This window comes from Protopterus annectens, chromosome 10.part0 (assembly GCF_019279795.1).
Source record: "Protopterus annectens isolate FY-2018-M chromosome 10.part0, PAN1.0, whole genome shotgun sequence".
NCBI lineage: Eukaryota > Metazoa > Chordata > Ceratodontiformes > Protopteridae > Protopterus > Protopterus annectens.
In genome coordinates this window covers 369274641-369294444 of record NC_056744.1, presented here as the reverse complement: position 1 = coordinate 369294444, position 19804 = coordinate 369274641, and the positions used below count along the sequence as shown (strand labels likewise).

At 41.0% G+C, this 19804-nt stretch overlaps 1 protein-coding gene across 7 annotated transcripts in view; it reads right to left on the bottom strand.

Moving 5' to 3' along the window:
- LOC122813133 (phosphodiesterase 4D interacting protein) overlaps window positions 1–19804 on the bottom strand; it is a 1898306-nt gene that overhangs the window by 358451 nt on the left and 1520051 nt on the right. For all 7 annotated transcript variants that reach the window (XM_044085281.1, XM_044085280.1, XM_044085276.1 and 4 more), the window contains one exon: window positions 10921–11119. In XM_044085281.1, the coding sequence (XP_043941216.1) occupies window positions 10921–11119 (199 nt within the window). The remainder of the gene's footprint in view (window positions 1–10920; window positions 11120–19804) is intronic.

Genomic DNA, 19804 nt, shown 5'->3' with positions numbered 1-19804 from the left:
TGGGTAGAAGCTTTTCCGGTAGCACACTCAGATGCACTGTCAGTAGCCAAGGCTCTTACAAATAACATTATCTCTCATTTTGGGCTACCTACATGCATCTATTCTGATAATGGCACACATTTCGTGAACCAAGTTATTCAAAAGCTGGCCGCCGTTTTTCAGATCAAGTTAAAATATCATTGAGCCTACCACCCACAGTCAGCAGGGTTGGTTGAACGCCATACTGGCATTCTCAAAGGCAAGTTACATAAACTCATGACCGAGACACATCAGTCTTGGATAAACTGCTTACCTCTGGCACTCCTGTCAATGCGTACCTTATTACGTCCCGCAGTGGCAAGGTCTTTGCTCGGAACGTGAGGGGGGTGAAGAGATAGCAGATTACATGAGGAAAATGCTGACAAAAACTAACACTTCTCTAATGAATTATTATTTTTCAGATCAGAAGAACAACAGGATCCTGAAAGTGGAACCAGGAAACTGAGGAACACTAATTAGTAGTAATCTTGTTTTGTATGAATATCTGACTATTGTAGCAATGCAAATACCGGAAGGATTTAGTCTTTCCCCACAAAAGCATTCCAAACTAATTTTGTTGTTAATAAGTGTGATTGTTACTTTTCTGTTTTGGCCGTTTTTATTTTCAAACGAAACTAGCCAAATGAAGAGAGATAAAAATACAGCTTGGCATCCACCCTTTAATACGTACCAAGCTATTAAATATGCATATGCTTTGTCTTTTAATGTTTCAAATTGTTGGATATGCACAGCTATCCCTACTGTACATGGTGGCCTGATGTTAGGTACAGTCCCTTTGGGGGCAAATGATACATGGACTAATTTACTGTTTGAAAAGTACAGTTTTGTACCTACCATAAATGTAGATGTTCGAGGATTCCCTTGCTGCAGTCCTGACAATTGGGTATAGTCCGCGTCCCAGTCGGCCCGAATACCAGAGTATAAGGCTGACGTCGGTCATGGCGCCTTAGACTGACGTCAGTACGTCAGGGTACTAATGCGCATGACCGACGCCATTTCCTCAGTCTTTTCTTGCCCCAGATGTCAGAAGACCCAAAAAGACAAGTCCCAAAAACAACCTGCACCAAAAAACATGTACAATATATACAGTAATATATACAAAAATATAAGCATGTAAACTCACCTACACAACCACCCTGAAACACAGAGGGAAGGAGGGAGGGTAAATTGGACTGCAGCAAGGGAATCCTCGAACATCTACATTTATGGTAGGTACAAAACTGTACTATGTTCTTCGTCTTCCCTTGCTGCAGTCCTGACAATTGGGTAGAATCCCAAAGCAGAGGTAAGGGAGGCTGGCAAATTATAAAGTAGCAGGAGCTGACAACATGCCTTGTAAAACAGCTGTGGCAAAACCAGCTCTAGTCTTAGAGTATATAGGCAGGTGATAATGCCTAGAGAAAGTATGCACTGAACTCCAAGTAGCTGCCTCCAGAATATCCTTAGTTGCCACCCCTTAGAAATGCTGTTGAAGTGGCAGTAGCCCTAGTGGAATGAGGCCTAATCCCAGCTGGAACCTCTTTGCCATGATGGGAATAACAAAATGCAATGCAAAAGCCAATCCACCTAGAAATAGTTTGTTTTGACACAGGCTTGCCCTGTGAACTTAAAGCAAAAGAAACAAGTAACTGCTGAGACTGCCTAAAATCTTTAGTCCTGCTCAAATAATAACGCAATTGCCTGTGTACATCTAAAGTGTGCAAAATCTTTTCCCCTTTATTTTGAGGATCTGCAAAAAATGTAGGCAAATGAATAGTTTGGTTTAAAGCCACACTAGAAACTACCTTAGGCATAAAGGAAGGATTAGTACGTAATGATACCCTGTCCTTATGGAAAATCAAAAAGGGCTCTACTGCCATAAGGGCCTGCAACTCAGACACCCTTCTTGCAGAAGTAATAGCCAATAGAAAAGCAGTCTTCCATGACAAATATTTCAATTCAGCAGTAGCTGCAGGCTCAAAAGGTTGTAGAGTAAGTTTTTCCAACACAAAATTGAGATCCCAAGCAGGAGTAGGAGCTCTACGTGGGGTCTTATATTCTTTGCCCTCTAAGAAACTGCTTGAACAAAGGATGCGAAAACAAAGGTGGGTCACAATCATAGTGAGCTGAAATTGCTGCAGCATGAATCTTTATGGAAGAGAAAGACAAACCTTTGTCCAATAATTCAGTAAGATATTGAAGAGCCACACTCAAATTAGGCTCTGAAATCTCCAAATTCTTTGCTGTACTCCAAAATAAAAATCTCTTCCATTTTTCGGCGTACACTCTCCTAGTACTAGGCCTTCTAGCTTCCATAATCACATTTAAAACTTGTTGAGGAAGCTGAGACCTACCATGCTTCAACACAGAATATGCCAAGCTGTGAGATGAAGAGATGGAAGCTTGACATTGAGCAGATGACCGTCCTTCTGAGATAACAGATGAGGAATCAGAGGTAAAGGCCATGGAGGCTTCTTTACAAGACTCCTTAGAAGCGGGTACCAGTGTTGCCGAGGCCAATCTGGAGCTATCAAAATCATCCTTGGCCTGTCCTGTCTGACCTTTAGTAATACCTTTAGAAGAAGAGGTAGAGGTGGAAAGGCATAGACATGAAGGTTTTTCCAACTGAAAGACAGAGCATCCACTTTCCAAGCTGTGTGATGAAACCCCTTTGTGCAATACTTTGGCAGCTGGTGGTTTAGTGGAGAAGCGAACAGATCTATGTCTGGAGTTCCCCATGACACTGTCAATTTCTGAAATACATGAAGATCCAGTTTCCACTCGTGGGGATCCATGATTTGTCTGCTTAATACATCTGCTAGGGAGTTCTGTGCTCTGGCAGAAACCTTGCCTGAAGAGTCAGTTGCAGGCTTAACGCAGTCTCCCATAAAATCATTGCTTGCCTGCATAGAGGATAAGAATGTGTTCCCCCTTGCTTGTTGATGTACCACATGACAGTTGTGTTGTCTGTCAGAATCAACACCTGCCCTGGAAGAAGTAACTCCTTGAACGCCATCAATGCAAACTGGACTGCTAACATCTCCTTCATGCTGATATGTAGATGCTGTAGTCTGGCAGGCCACTTGTCTTGTATCCACTTTCCATTTAGATGAGCTCCCAAGCAGTGTCCGAGGCATCTGTCGTTAAAATCTGACTCGCCTCTGGCCGGGTCACAGAGAGTCCCTTGTTTAGGTGACATTCCTGAGCCCACCACAAGAATTCCTTTTGAAGGCAAGGTATTATTTGAATGACAGTGTCCAAATCTTGGCAGTGCTGTGTCCATACATTTTTGAGATACCATTGCAGCTTCCTCATATGCAGTTTGGCATTGGGAAGCACCAGAATACAAGATGCCATGAACCCTAATGCTTGAAGGACTGTCCTTGCAGTCAGCACGGACTGATGAGATAGTTGATGGAAGTAAAGTGACAGACTCTTTTGTTTGTCCGGGGTTAAAAAGGCCATCTGGGCTGCTGTATTCAGTCTCACACCCAGAAAGCACATGTCTTGAGAGGGTACTAGACTGGACTTTATTTCGTTCACAGAATACCCTAGGCATCTTAGCACTGCTATGACATATTCCAGATGCTGTAGAAGGTGTTCCTTTTCTTGAGCCAGAATCAGGCAGTCGTCCAAGTAAGGATAAATTTGAATGCCTTGAAGCCTGAAGTAAGCTATCACTGGAGCCAGAACCTTTGTGAATACTCTGGGCAGTAGATAAGCCAAAGGGCAATGCAGAGAACTGATAATGAAAATCTCCAGTTCGAAACCGCAGATACTTTCTGCAACTTAGCCTTATGGGCACATGAAGGTAAGCTTCCTTGAGATCCAAAGTTACCATCCAGTGATCCTTGCCCAGCAGAGGTAACAGTTGCTGTAACGTCAACATCTTGAACTTGGGAATGTCCAGATAAGTGTTGAGGATAGATAAATCCAAAATTGGTCTCCACGTGTTCCCCTTCTTTGGTACTAGGAACAGGCGAGAATAAAATCCAAGCCCCTTTCTGACACAGGGACTGGCTGAATAGCCCCTATCTGGAGTAACTGAGAAACTTGCTTGTGAGCCTCTTTTCTTTGTGGAGGAGGAACATCTGGCATGCCTTTGAAAGGGGCATTGTGTGGAAATAAAATCTGTACCCGTGATGAATGATATCCAGCACCCATCTGTCTTGAGTGATTAAATCCCAATTTTCTTTGAAAAGAGACAATCTTCCTCCCAAAGGAGCTGCCAGACGAGAGTCCACTGGCAGCTGAAAAGGCAGGTCATTGGTTCTGCTTACGAAAGGACTGACCCTGCCCTCACCAGAAGTCTGAGCAGGTGAACTGTCTGATCTAGGCCTAAAGAACCTTGAGCCCTGCCCCTACCACGTCTAGACCTACCCCTAGACTGGGAACCATAAGCAGGATATGTCCACCCCTTAGCAGGCCAATTTCTACTAAACTTGGAGGCTGCACCTGCAAAATCTTTAACAGTCTGCATAGACTTAGCTTTGTCCTCCATTTTCTTTAAAACTGCTTCCACAGGCGGTCCAAACAACACATCAGACTGTAAAGGAGCATCCAAAATCCTGGTCTTAACATGCTCAGCTAAATTCTGATCCTTCAACCATGCATGTCTGCGAAGAACAGAACTAGTAGCAGCCACCCTCGAGGAGGCCTGAACAGCATCAAAACCACACTGCAAAGAATGCTTACCCACTTGTTCAGACACATGAACCAAATCCAGCAATTCTTTACACTCAATACCTTCCGCCAAAGCATCCACCTTAGATTTCAATTGTGAAAGGAGATAATTCTGATATTTCAGCATATGAAATTGACAATTCAACGCCCTCATGGCTAGAGTGGAAGAAGTATATACTTTCTTACCCCACCTATCCAAAGCCCTTGCCTCTTTATCAGAGGGTACAGGATTTTTAACCACAGAAGCTTTAACACCTTTAGGCCCCTGAGAAACAGTTTCTGGGTCCGCCTGGGACTCTTAAACAAATACTTATGAGCTTGGGCACCCTATAATACCTATCAGGCTTAACAGGAGCAGGAGGCAAGGAATCAGGGTTCAGAGAAGCCTCTGCAAAAACATCCTCCACCACATTCAACACAGGAGGAATAGCTAAGGGCCTATGCTGGGGCAAAACAAGAATTCCCTAAGCCTTTTTCTGGAGTCAGAGTAATCTTGGCCTTCCCATTTAAAGTGCTCCCTCATGGAGTGAAGAGTCTCTGAAAATGAAAAATCCTCAGGAGGAGAAGCTGAAGGAGTGGAATCATCCACATCAGAATCAGAATAAGTAGGAAACTCTGGCAAGTCTTCCACAGAAGACTCTGAAGCCTGTGAACACTGTTCAAAACTATCAAACTCCTGTTCCACCCTAGGCCTCTTATCAGGTGGGGGCATAGAACCTCTAATCAGAGTAATCAAATCTTCTGCCATTTTAAGCATATGTTTCTTAGGCACAGAGCCGAAATGCTAGGAGAAGCCCCTACAGAAGCTGAACTTGGCCTTCCTCTAAAAGAAGCTTTGGCAACAGAAGGAGAGGCCCTAACTACCTTGGGAAGAGAGGGAAGAACAGTTACCTGAGAAGCCCCTCAGCCTGGCCTACCTCCTGAGAGGGCACATCCTGTAACAGTAAAGTATCTGCCTGAGACTCCATAGAGACTCCTGGCAAAACCTCTGGCTCCCCTGAGCCTTCTAAAGGACCGACGTCCGGGACTGCGGTTCCTCACCCTAGACTTCACTGTTTTGTCCTTGCGCTTCTTAGATGAAGCAGGCGCCGGAGCATCCGGCGGCATAGTATAATTGCAACGCTTCCCAAACACTAACCTAGCACAATCAAGCCTCCTCTTAATAGTGCGCTTGTTAAATCTAGCACAAGAGCGGCAACCAACAACGTCGTGCTCAGGCCCTAAACAAGGTATACACAATGTATGATAATCCCTATGCGGTATCTGCTTCCCACAAGAAATACAGTTATTCACTTTTTCTGACATCCGGTTAAATACTGAGGCAAGAAAAAACCAAAATGTTCCAACGGGTTACTTAGCCAACTCTGTATTCGGTCTGAAACTCCGGTTTCGGAAAATCTCAGAACGCCAACCTGCACTCGCAAAATTGCTTCTGCATCGGACCATGCGGCAAAAAAGACTGAGGAAATTACGTCGGTCATGCGCATTAGTACCCTGACGTACTGACGTCAGTCTAAGGCGCCATGACCGACGTCAGCCTTATACTCTGGTATTCGGGCCGACTGGGACGCGGACTATACCCAATTGTCAGGACTGCAGCAAGGGAAGACGAAGAACATCTTCAAACGTAGCCTTAAAGGACAAAATAGCACTACCCCTCATGGGTCGTCAGAATGGAACTGTATGTTTCCAGAGATCTGGAAAAATTAAGGTTGGATGGAGTCAATGTAATGTAACCATAATTCATAACTGTACAATAGATGGGCACTGTGCAATGAGTTTCAAGCCTATAAGAGTGCTTATTAATAGTACAGGGCTTATTAATGTCACAAGTTTTGTTGAAAAAATGTTATCTGTGTATGATCTTTTGTTTAAAGGGATACAAGACAAAGGAAATCATCCTATTCCAGTAAATATCACTCTTAAAGTGAATGACTGTTATTTTGTCTGTGGTAAAAAAGCATACAAATGGTTACCAAGGAATTGGTCAGGCAGTTTGTTTTTTGGGTTATTTAGCACCAGCTATAAGACATTCATTTACTCTTCCCCAAGGTAAAATACGAAATGTACGTGCTGTGAATAAACCTGTTAATCCCGTAGGTAACATTGATGCATCCTGGATCTATCATCACGATTTGGCCCACAGTAGCAGCAAGGGACTGTCACACATGGACTTGGGCGATGATGTCATTTCTTGGGCTGGTATTCTTCCAGCTTATGGGACAGTAAAATCTATTTGGGAGCTCAGAAAACTGTCAAAACTGTTAGAAACTCTGAGCAATGCAACATTTTGTGTGCTAGGATTGGTGACGGATGAGTTAACTGCAATAAGGACTGTAGTGTTGCAGAATCGTATGGCGCCCGAACTCACCCTAGCGGCGAAAGGAGGTACTTGCAAGTGTTGTCCGTTCATTACAGACAACTGATATGACATTAACAGTCATCTGGAGATCCTACAGCAAGTTTCTGAACTTACAAAACCAGGACAGAATCCATTGACTGACTTTTTCCAAAATTGGTTTGGGAATTGAGGAACAGTATTTATGAATGTCTTAATTGCTGTATGTATTGGTGCTATTATATTCCTACTGTTGGGTTGTTGCTGCATTCCTTGCATCCGAATGATAATATCGAGTGTATTGTCTGCCAATGCAACTAAAGCTTATTATTTTGAATATACAGGAAATGAACTGTGTTAAAACCTGTATGAATAAAATGTATTACTGGGGATACAAAGTGTTGTGAGGGGGGAAATGTAGTAAGAATCTTTGTGTTCAACATCTTTGTATCCTGTATAGGAAGGGTTAAAATGTGAAACTGCATTGCGTGCAAAGAAATAAGCTAAAATGAGTTGTTTTTCTTGTAAGGAATTTGCTGACCAGAAAGGAATGCACAGATGCTACTTTGGTCCAGGCACAGGCCTATCTTGGGACTGACCTCTGACCAAGGAGGAGTGCATGGATGTTACCTTGATGTAGGCACCAACTTATCTTGTGTCTGACTTTTTACCATCTAAGGCTCCACTGAGTGAATTTATAGCCTTGACTGAAATTCCTTGTCTAGTAACCAGCTGCTGAGTATGCATGAAAGAGGGTATAAAAACCCATGTAAAGTGTGTAGAAATTAGACTGCTGACAACCAAGAACTTTTTGTGGCAGATCTCCATGCATGTTAAATAAACTCTTTTTTGGCCTACCTTTTTTGCTGCGTGATTCTTCCAGTATATGTTAAGAGTATTAAAAATCTTTTGACACCAGCTATGCAGGGAAAGGATATATTCACCATCCCTTCCCTACTTTACAACGATCTTGTTGATATTTTTGTGTTTTAGATATTTTTGTCAGTATTTGGAACCTCAGCATTGAGAAAGATCAATTTCAGAGGATCCATATATGCAGAGAAGGAGATAAATGTACAACTAAGACATCACAGATGTTAATTCATAACACAAAACTTTTAATTCTGTACTTATATGACATGTAGAAAATAAACCTCAACTTAAATACTGTTGCTGTTTTGATCTGTAATATGTACTCTACTTTTCCCAAAGAAAATTTAAAAATCAAAACGGAAGGGAGACGTCTAAGGACATAAACATAAAAAAGACTTCTTTGAAATAGTCACCAAAGCCATAGATGAGGGTAAGGTGGTTCACACAGCCTATCTAGATCACACCAAAGCATTCAACACTATCCCCCACTCTGGAATTATAGATAAACTCACTAAACTAGGTATAAATCCCTATGTCACAAGATGGGTTGCTAACTGGCTTACTGACGTTGTACTCTATAATGGGTCTAATGAGTGATGAGTAGAGGGGAACAATGACCTCTTTGTAAAAGTAGCAGACTCCAAATCAGACTTCAGACCAGTGACAAGTGGAGTACCACAGGGTTCAGTCCTGGGTCCTCTCCTGTTTTGTATCTACTTCTCTGAAGTACAGGCTAACACAGAAGGTCTTTGGCTAACTAAATTCGCAGATGACTGCAAACTAGGAGCCATAATCGAAACTCCTAACAATGTGGACATCTTACAAAAGGGCCTCACTGAGACAGATGCCTGGTGCCATAGCCATGGTTTCAAGCTCAATGCCAAAAAGTGCATTGTCATCCCCTTTGGTAAAAAAACTCTGTACCCATTAACTACTACATAGGTGGTAGTCTACTTAACACCGAAAGTGTGATAAGAGACCTTGGGACACAGGTGGACAGTAGGCTCTCCTTTGATAATCACATCACCACAGTGGTCAGGAAATCCTTCTACGTGGTACACCTCATCACAAAAGGTTTCTCATCCAGAAAAAAAGAGGTCATTGCTCCCCTCTACTCATCACTCATTAGACCCATTATAGAGTACAATGCTCCTTTTGGTATGTACCTCACAAGACATCTACAACAACTGAAAGGCCGCAGAAATACCTCACAAAGAGGATTACTGGCCTCAAACAGATGCCTTACGCAGACCGTCTACAAACTCCAGCTTTACTCTGTCGCATATCACCTACTCAGAGGCGATCTCTGCCTAACATACAAAGCTATGACAAACCCAGAGCTGTTGGACATGCTCCACTTAAAGAAATCCCAATCCCTCCGAGCTACACGCTCTAGGGACCTAAACCTTTTCACCACAATAAACAGAACATGCTGGAGGGATAGATTCCTGTCCCAGAGCCTTCCCATACTACCTATCTATGTCAAACAGAGCTCCTCATTAGCACTCTTCAAGAAAAATCTTGATGATTGGATGGGTAATAGGAAATTCACCCCAGGGATAACTTCTGTGGTTCTGCTTGACAGGGGCACAGGAAAATAATTTTCTTGGGTGGCGAAAGCCAGAGTACCTTTTTGGCTATGCTTGTATAGGCCCTAGGGCCAATAGTCTAGTACCTACCTATGAACCTATAAGACAGGTGCTTTAAAAGCATGTCATGGATTACTGGTATGAGACAGCTCGGTAGCTCAGTGCTAAAGATCTCTGCTTCACAACTCAAAACCTGAACTTCAGTTACTATAAAGTCTGTGCGCTCTTCCTGTGGCTGTATGTTTCCTCCCACTTCCCAAAAATATCCTGGTGGACTGGCTACTCTAAACTCAACATATGTATTGCATTTTGCTCAATTATTAAACTACATGCAATTATATTTGTGTGTTAATGTTCTACATTTTACAAAAAGTAGCACTAATGACAAACAACCACCAGCAGGACAGCATCTGCGATTCTAGCAACAGCTTTGTCAAAGGGAGCAGATGTGCTATTGGGTAGCTAGCCTTGTTAGCACCCAATTGTGAACATAATCTGACAAGAGTCCCGTACAAATGGCCATGATTGATGATGATGATGACGACTATGCAGGATACCATAAATGGTCTCCTAAGAAAACTGAAAAAGCTAGAGATGCATAAAATATTAGGAGTGTATCACTGTAAGTCAAAGACACAAGACAAGATTGTAAGGGGGGCACAACCTCTGTTTGGGGTATGCAGGCTTTCCTTCACAAAACGGCAGTCTGAATATTCCTTGTTTATCTTAACAGCTTTGACCTTAAGACCATTCTGCTTTTCGGGTTTCATTTGTACAGCTTAGGTAAGATCTAATTAAGGTTGAAGTAAACAAGTTAATGACATCTCTGTAAGGTAAGGAGTGCAGAACAGATGCATAGGGTTTGTCAGGAGTTGTAAATCAACAATGAGCACATTATATACAAAAAATTTCAATATTAAGAAGAATAATCCACTGCATGGGGGGTTTTAGGGAAGTGATGAAAGTTGAGGAGTGAGTTACGACCAGCGAAGGGTTGCAATGCCCAAGAACTCTGGCAAGTGAACTGGGGAGTAATAAACCATCAGAAATAGAAGGTACCGTGGCAATGGGAATCCAGTCATGAAACTGGAAACATCATTAAACTGGTGATGACTGGCAGATGTACATGAGATAGAGAAGACACTGCAAACTAGACATGGTTTAGAAGACATAATGCAGTAACAGGATATCAGTAAGACTATGGAAGCTGTAGGCTTCAGAAATGGTGAAAAATGCATGCATGCTCTTGTGTCCAGGTTGTCTTGCTGCATCACAAAGTTGCACTCCACCCAACAGCTAATACATTGCTTCCTTTTTTGGAATGCTGATGTCAAAAAGTATGTAAGAACATGGAACTGTAGTTATCCCAGCAAATGAGCAACACCAAAGTAAACCACTGTATCAAACAACAAAACTTACCAAGCAAGCGCCTATATTGTTTCAGCTGACTGCCTTGGGCCTGTACAGTTGCTTCGGTCACCATCAGCTGGTCCTGCAGTTCTTGTTTCTGCTGCCGGCACTGAGCTAAATCCAGTCGAAGGGTCTGCAGCTGTTCCCTCAGGCCAGACTCTACATGTTGCCAGAAACCTTGGCTCTGAGACTGTCCATCTGCGCCAGACTGCAAAATATGATAAACCACACAAGGTCAAGCATATTAATGAAAAATAACCTATGCAAATTAAAGTACCACACAGGAAGACTGCATTTAAAACTGTATGTAGGGTTGCATTTTGGAGTCCAGGCTGACACTGTTCACATAGTCTCCTGAGTAAACTTAGCTATACATCAAGTTTTGTCACAAGGAACTTATGCTTTCTCCTTCACAAACAGTTCACTCACTACTAAATATAAAGACATAAAGGTTACAAACATTTGCTATCAGATGCCTATATCACCAAAATGAGTACCAGCATTTCGTATGCATATTATGCACATAAAAGTAATTGACCATCACAACAGAGCATTCCGTGATAAGAAAATGAAATGTACAAGTGGATTTCATGGCCAAGTTACAGATGTTAAAGCAAGTCTCTGTCACCCCCCCTTATAACCATAGTGCTATCAGGTGCAACCCCATTTTTTATTACTGTTGCCTTCCCTGAAACTTAATGATGGACAGGTAGCCTGCCTCCGCTCTCTGACAATTCAATGGCCTGCAGTTGTAAAGCTAAATTTCTTTTATTTTAAATTCATATCTCTTCATCAAAAAGTTATCCACACTGTGAAAATAGCAGACTTCCTTCACTTCCTTATTTGAGAAAAATGACAAGGAAAAATTCTTAAATTTAGAATTAAAAACAACAGAAATAAATAATCCAAAACTTCAGATGTTAATTCCTCTTCTATGAAAGTACTGAAGAGAAACTTAAACAGACTTAGTCACAGAAATATGTCAGCTTTTATTTAAGATAAGTGCTTTCATCCAACAACTGGACTTCATTAGATCAACTGTTCCCAGTTTCTGGGTTGGTTGAAATACTTCTACTGATCCATATACAGCTGGATGGTTGGGGCAGATGTGAAATATTTAATGCCATTCACCTCCACAATGACTTTACACTAATATTGATGTAACCTGATAACCACTGTCCATACCACTCAACCCCTTAGCGCAAGAAATCTGGACAAAGCCTGACATAATAGGGGGACAAAGGCCCAAAAATAGGGACACATTTTAAATATTGAACTTATAAACTTAGAAAGTGGCTAGAATAATAGGATGTGTGTCAGAGTGCATTTTCTGAAGCACGTGAAGTCTGAAACTTAAATGCTTGTCATTATTTAGTGACTTTCGTCCTTAAATCATCCCAGTGATTTGTCAAAAAACACAATTTTTATGAAGAACAGACCAAAAATATGAGGCAAAAATCCAGACATTCTGAAAAATCTGTACAGCTGAGAGGTATGCCACTGTCATTAGCAAACTCTCATAATTGCGAGTTATGATTTAGTTGTCATACCTTTCAACTGTCACTAAATCTGGCTAAAAATATATATTCTGTCCCTCCTAAAATTAGAAAGTTTTGAGAGAGAAGGTATATTACAAGTCAGATTATACTAATAATCATTAAAGTTACATATTTCTTTTCCCTAAAAAAAGACGTCAAGTTATCTTATTTTTTTCTATTAAATTTCTAAATTATTCGTTTTAGTATTTAAAAAAGTGTCCCTAATTTGAGGCAAACAGCACGTCCTATGCAGATCACCTCAAATCCCTATCGCTATAGTTGACTTCCTACATACACATTTTAATATGAATATAAATCCATAAGCTTGATAATCAGAAAGATCCTAAAGTTTAGTATATTTTAATATTATTCTTCAACTGTATCAACTTGGCCACAATGCAGATAACACATTAGTGCGTACACACATGGATTCCAGGATAGCGACTCGCTTTTGTTTTTCTTTCTCTGTTTCCTCGCTGTTACTTAAATCACAGTCCTGTGTAGCACATTAACTGTTCACAGTGTCTCTCTTCTAATGCACTGTGTTAAGATGGCCATGCTGTCCTGTTCACACAGATCCAGACTCCAGGTTTAGAGACAGGTGAAGATCCCAAGTTAGCATCTTAATCCCTTGCAAGTCAGACCCTGCTTTTTCCATAAAACACTATAATCCGGACATTATTCCCCTTATTTTATACTTTACATCAAAGACTTTGGGAGGTGAGCCACCATAGGAAATTACTTCATCAATAGCTCTACCCTAAAAGTAGAACTAGAAGTAAGGGATTTGGGCACATATGTACATAGTAACTAGCAATACACCAAAATGTGTCTAAGATAGTAAGGAAATCATTCTATACTGCTCAACTTATAAGCAAAGGCATAACATCTAGGTTCAAGGAAGTTATCTTTCCACTGTATTTTGCCCTCAACTGGCCCATAATTGAGTACAATGCCCCCTTTGGTATATATCTGACTAAGCACATGTAACAACTGGAACATCCACAGAGATTCCTCACAAAATGAATTCAGGGTGTAAACAGCATGTCCTACGCATGAATATCTATTTCACACATTTTATTATACAATAGATTACTATATTTTAATTAATATGTATGCCTCTATGTTTGTATGTGTGTGTGCATATATAGGCAATTTTCAACCAGTGTGCTGCGAGAGGTCAACAGGTGTGCCCGCAAGACTTTTTAAAATACTGGTAAACCTTTTCAGATCCCTGATACTCCGAGGGCTTATGATCCCCATCACAGTTGCCTAACGCTGCCATTGGCTGCTGCCTCTCACTGGCACCCTGTTTGAAACACCATACAGATGCTGATACAGCTGCTAAGAGGCGGTGGATGTAACAGCAGTAGCACATGCAGGTCACAATGATGCTGTTTGTCAGCTTGTAATGCCAGTTTAGTTTTTAAGTTTTAACCATTAAAAATTACATTAAAAAATTCTTAAAAACCAAAGTCACTCCATGCTGCACAAGTTCACCGGGGCGTGTTTGACTGGCTGCTGTAAAGTGTATGTCTGTATGTATGTGTATGAGTCTGTTTATGTTTCTATCTGGGTATGTGAGTGAATGCGTGCATGAAAGTACAATGTGTGTGTGTGAAAACAGAAAACACTGTATGTGTGTATGGGAATTTGAATACACTAGCTTCAAGGCCAAAATATTCTCCAAAGAGTGGGTAAGTAGAATGCAGTTTTCAAAATATAAAGAATCTCATCAGAAAGTGTGAAAAGTTCAGAAAATGCAGATAGCCATCTTCCAATTTTGGTACAAAAAAAGGAAAAACATTTGCAATCTGATGACGTTTTGCACTAGTTGATAACTGTAAGACATTTCAAACTCAAGCTATCAACTTTACATTTTTATTTCTAGAAGATCAAAGAAAGGCTTAATGATGTAACAAAAGAAAGACAACATGAATGGAATGAAGATTCGTTCATAAATGCAAACAGGAAAAAAAATGAGGATAAGCAAGAATTTGGGAATTAATCCCAGAAAATTATCTTACACACCACAGTGATATGTTAGATGGAGGAATAAAGCACAAACCACATACAAGGTTTAGATATGCAGCTGTACAGGAAGAAGATTCTGGAGAAGTTTAGTTTTTACCATTTTTGAATTTGCAAATGGTATTTCAAAATACTGAATCAGATAAACCTTCTCAGTGTAACACCATTTCTCAGTGTGTGGCGGAAACTCTGTGCCAAGACATTGAAATGAAGAAAGTTATTCAAGATAGCGGACGGCGCAGTGGTAGCATTGTCGCCTCACAGCAAGAGGTTCTCCCTTTTGATTCTCAGCTGGGGTGCCTTCTGTGCGGAGTCTGCATGTCCTCCCTACGTTCGTGTGGGTTTCCTCCCACGTTACAAAGACATGAATCTGGAGCCTTTGTCCCCGGGCCTCTGCTGAAAATTGGCTTCATTCCAAGTTGGACTTTCCCGGTTAACAAATGATAAATAAATAACCAGCGTATGACTCCTCATTAAGATGAAGCTCAAGACAACACTGTGATAAAGGATCAATCTGATTCAAATTACTACTGAAGGTCTGCAAGACTGAACAAGAAACCAATACCCCAGAGTGACTCTAAATTGTGAATATGGGTTCTGGAAATGCTAAAGTGACCATTTTCTTGACCTCTGTATCAGATTTAAACTTTTTAGTCCATACAGTACATTGTTTATAAGTGGACATGTAGCTAAAATTGTGTATTTGCAATCATTGTATTTAAATCCAAACGTAATTATATTTGCTGTACTTTTTTATTTATAGTGCATGGGGTGCAATATATTTGTTCATACTATACAGGAAGAATACCTGTAGATGTCTTTAAATATGAGTTAATAGTATCTGGGTCCATGTGCTATGTGACTTGTATATCAGACGGTGGCTAGGTAAAGCTGTTGTTGAATGCCCGTCGTGTCTAATGCTTGTTCTTTCACTCGTCTTGACTGTGTGTACTTAACTGAATACACCTATTACACACGTTCTCTGGCCTTATAAGATCACAAGCCATCAGGTCACCACGAATAATGAAGGAGAAAGAAATGATGAGTAGAGGGGCCGAACCTCTGAGGTTCTTTGACAATAAAAAGGGCGGTTGTTCCCATCCTATGAGTCTCTCCTCCATTCACTAACACGGCCAGCCTTAGCCCCTCAGACCTGTGACATGACCCAGGACTGGCTTCCCTTTAGTCCCTTTGGGGCTGTGACGTATAGTCCTAGTTCCTTCTTACTTCCAGCAGTCCTTTCTAACTGCATAGCATACCACAGAGGAAAGACATCAACATACTCAATGTTATTTCCAACTCACCACAGGGCCCTGAAAAATATCTTTTACAAACTACAGTGCTAGACTCAAGCATAAAGTGTAGTGTCTTCAACAGCATAGCAGTTTGCGGACTACTTGAAATAAGCACAATACAGTTACGGTACATATACTACTTGCCTATACAGGATAGTATAGGAACAGCTCTGGGTCAGCAGGATGTGCATAAAACTTCCATTTAAAACAGATGTTCTGTTTTATGCTATTACTCATGCATGAGAACTATTTTAACATGGTTTCTTAATTTGCAGATAATGATGTAAAACTCTACAAAACAAGCATAACCAAAACTGAGATTGCCAGCCACAATGATCTCCTTCTACCACATCCTAAAAATACAAATTCCTACAGCAGGCCCATAAAACACAAACACAGAGTATCCCTAGCAATTTACACTCTTTTCCAATAAAAATACCACAAAAACAGCTAGTTCATACTATAATTAAACTTGGTGTAAAAATGAGTAGCATAACTGCACTCAAAGTCTAATTATTTTAACTTATTAAAATTATCCAAGTTATTCCGTGCCTATCTTTATTACTCATTACTAAACTTTCTGTTTCTAAACAAAGAAATCCTCAGAACAACAAATGTCCTAGTTTCTCTAGCATCATTGTTTCATATATATTCTGCAAAGTAATGTTGCAGACAGATATTTACAACTAAGAAAATGAGACATATTTAAATGAAACAAAGTAAAAAACGCAGAAAAAAACTTTCCTCAAAGCAACTCACTGGTTTATGTACCTCAGGGACCACACTGAAGCCTACAGCCCAGCCAACAGTACTGTACTGGGTCTCTCTCCCAATTTCAACTGAAATCTTAAAGACATTTGTCACATATTCAGTGTCTGGTAGGAAAGGTAAACCCCTACATTCACACTGACTCAGCTACAAATGTATATGACTAAGAATTTAAGCATATGACTAAGTTCCACATTGCGCCAGTAAGTACTAGCCTTCCAGCATGGCTGTTCTGTTTTTTTCTACTGTACACCACACATCTCCATTGGTGCTATTTTTGTCCTGAACCAAGTCCAACACCCACAGATTTATCATTATTTACGCAATATGGTCGGAGTTCCAGCAAGCAGAAAGGATGCATTCACCAGCAGACCACTGACATCAGCGTGTCAGTAAACAGCAAGGCCTTGTCAATTATCTACAGAAACTCTACAGACAATATCACTTACAAGGCCCTTTTGTGCAAGTAAGAATTACAAACTAGGGCAGAGGCTGACATCTGAAACAGACACACACACTGTTAAATAAAGATTTTTCTTGTTACTTTCTGAAGTTCTGTAAACCAATTAATTCATGTATGCACCAGCACACACACAAGCAAACATACATCGTATGCCAAAATACACACTGTAAAATGTATGCATGCATATTCACATACAGTGGCAACTAACACATAACCCTTTCTTGCACAGGAACACTGACCTAACAGTACAGTGCCCACATGTATAACTAATTACTTATTAGCATGTCACAGTCTTCTTGTAATTAGGGTTGACCAGCCCTGTTTAGTATTAGTTGGGGTTGGGAGGGGGGTTGGAATAATGGTTAAGGTGTTTACCTCACAATCACAAGATATAAGGTTTGATTCTCAGCTTTGAAAGGGAATTTGGATAAACTGAAAATGGCCCACAAGGGCAGATAGCCTGGTACGTAAACTATGAACCACTGGTCAATACTGTGTGCCATTTGCTCAAGTTATATGAACTTTAGCATGTGATCACCCAGCTTAGACAGTGGTCTGAACTGGACAAGCAGCTGAGAAAATATCCAGTTTATGAGAGAAAGCCTCATGCCACAGAGGAAAATATCTGCAGCATGAATAGCAAATTTGACACCATTTTTTTAAAGATCACTCAAAGAAGCAACAAATAGTTCAAAAGTTTTTCTGGCTTCCACTTCATTCATGAGATGAACTTAAAGTTAGTTTATTATTTATTTAACATTTGTTTACAGGAAAGTCCGACTTGGAACAAAGCCAATTTTCAGCAGAGGCCCAGGGAGAAACACTCCAGATTTATGTCTTTGTGACATGGGAGGAAACTAGAGCACTTAGAGGAAACCCACACGAATGTAAGGAGGGCATGCAGACTGCACAGAAGGCACCCTAGCCAAGAATTGAACTGGATAACCTCTTGCTGTGAGGTGAGAACGCTACTGCTGCACCAATGCATTGCAGTTAAAAATTAAAAATGGAACAGGGCACAGTCTTAGGACAATTTACATATAAACATACTTCATTCTGACTGGTTTTGTGCCTTGCTATAGTTTCAAGATTAAAAAATGCACGAGCTTTCCCTGGGATTCAGAAAAGGCTACAAAGAGTACTAAGTCCCAACATGGGTGGCCAGCCACTTGCAAACACCCTTTCTGATTTGGAGACAAGCCTACCACAGTAATTCTACACAGGTGGTAGAATTACCATGATGAACCATCTCTAAGGCTATGTTAAATGCTAATGAGGCATTGCGGGGGAACAGTTAATGCTAAATAGCAATCTGTTCCCCCCTGGAAATGCCTACTTAAATTAGCATAGCTGGCTATGTTAATCAGCATGTTCAAAATGCTGCATTCCCACCATTACAGTCAGTTGGAAGACCATGTTAAAGGGTAAGGTTAGGCAAGGCAAAGATGCAATGGTTGTTAATGCATGTGCCTCTCTGTAGTATGAGCGGTCACAAATGACTGTGTGTGTGTGTGTGTGTGTGTGTGTGTGTGTGTGTGTGTGTGTGTGCGTGTGTGTCTGGTAGATATGTGCATAAATGGGTGAATGTGCCCATAAGTGCAATTGATTGGGGAGGTTCCTGTTGATCATATGTCAGTAAGTGCGTGCGTACGAATATCTGCATTTATGTGGGAGAGTGAACAGGGCTGCCTGTGTCAATGAGATGCATGGGCCGTCAGTAGTAATTGCTGACAAAAAAATTATGTTTTGCACTGACAGTAATGACCTGAGATTCAGAGACATGCAAATTAAATGATAATAAGGTCTTCCTAATTATGAGCCGTCAGTAGTAATTAATGACAAAAAATTATGTTTAGCACTGGCAGTAACTACATGCAATTCAGAGACATGCAAATGGCAATAAGTTCTTGCTGACTGTGGCTAAACTTGCCTCTAAATTACATTTTACATAATCTCAAATTACAACTACAGTCTGCTGCTACTTTTTACACTCATAGATGTGTACTAGGCTAACGGCCCTGGAGCTTTTACAAGCCTAGCCCATAGGATTACCCTGGCATCATGACACCCGACCTTAGTTCCTAGTGCCTCTGTTGAGTACAGCCACTGGAGTGATTCCCGGGGTGAATTTTCTATTTCCCATCCATTCATCAAGATTTCTCTTGAAGAGGGCCAGTAAGGTGCTCTGCTTGACATGTATGGGAAGTCTATTCCATAGCATGGCATCCCTGGGTTATGAACCTGTCCTTCCTTCCAGCATGTTCTGTTAATTGTGGTAATGAGGTTGAGGTCTCTGGAGTGTGTGGTGCGGAGGGATTGGGATTTCTTTAGATGTCGCATTTCTAACAGAGCTAGGTCAAACACGGCTTTGTAAGTCAAGCAGAGATTGCCTCTAAATAGGTGATATGAGACAGAGAATAGTTGGAGTTTTTTGAGTCTGTCCATACAGGACAAGTGTTTAAGGTCTAGGATCATCTTTGTGAGGTACTATTGTGGCCTCTCCAGTTGTTGCAGGTGTCTAGTGAGGTACATGGCAAATGGGTATTGTACTAGATGATTGGCCTAATGAGGGAAAAGTAGAGGGAGACTATGACCTCTTTCTTCCAGGATGCAAAACCCTTAGTAAATAAGATGTGCCACATAGAAGGACTTTCTGACCACAGTGGCAGTGTGGTGGTCAAATGAGAGGCTGCTGTCAACCTGTGTTCCCAGATCTCTTATAATGCCTTCTGTGTTCAGTGGACTACCATCGATGTGGTAATTCAAGGAACTGGGTTTTTTCCGAGGGGGATGATGAC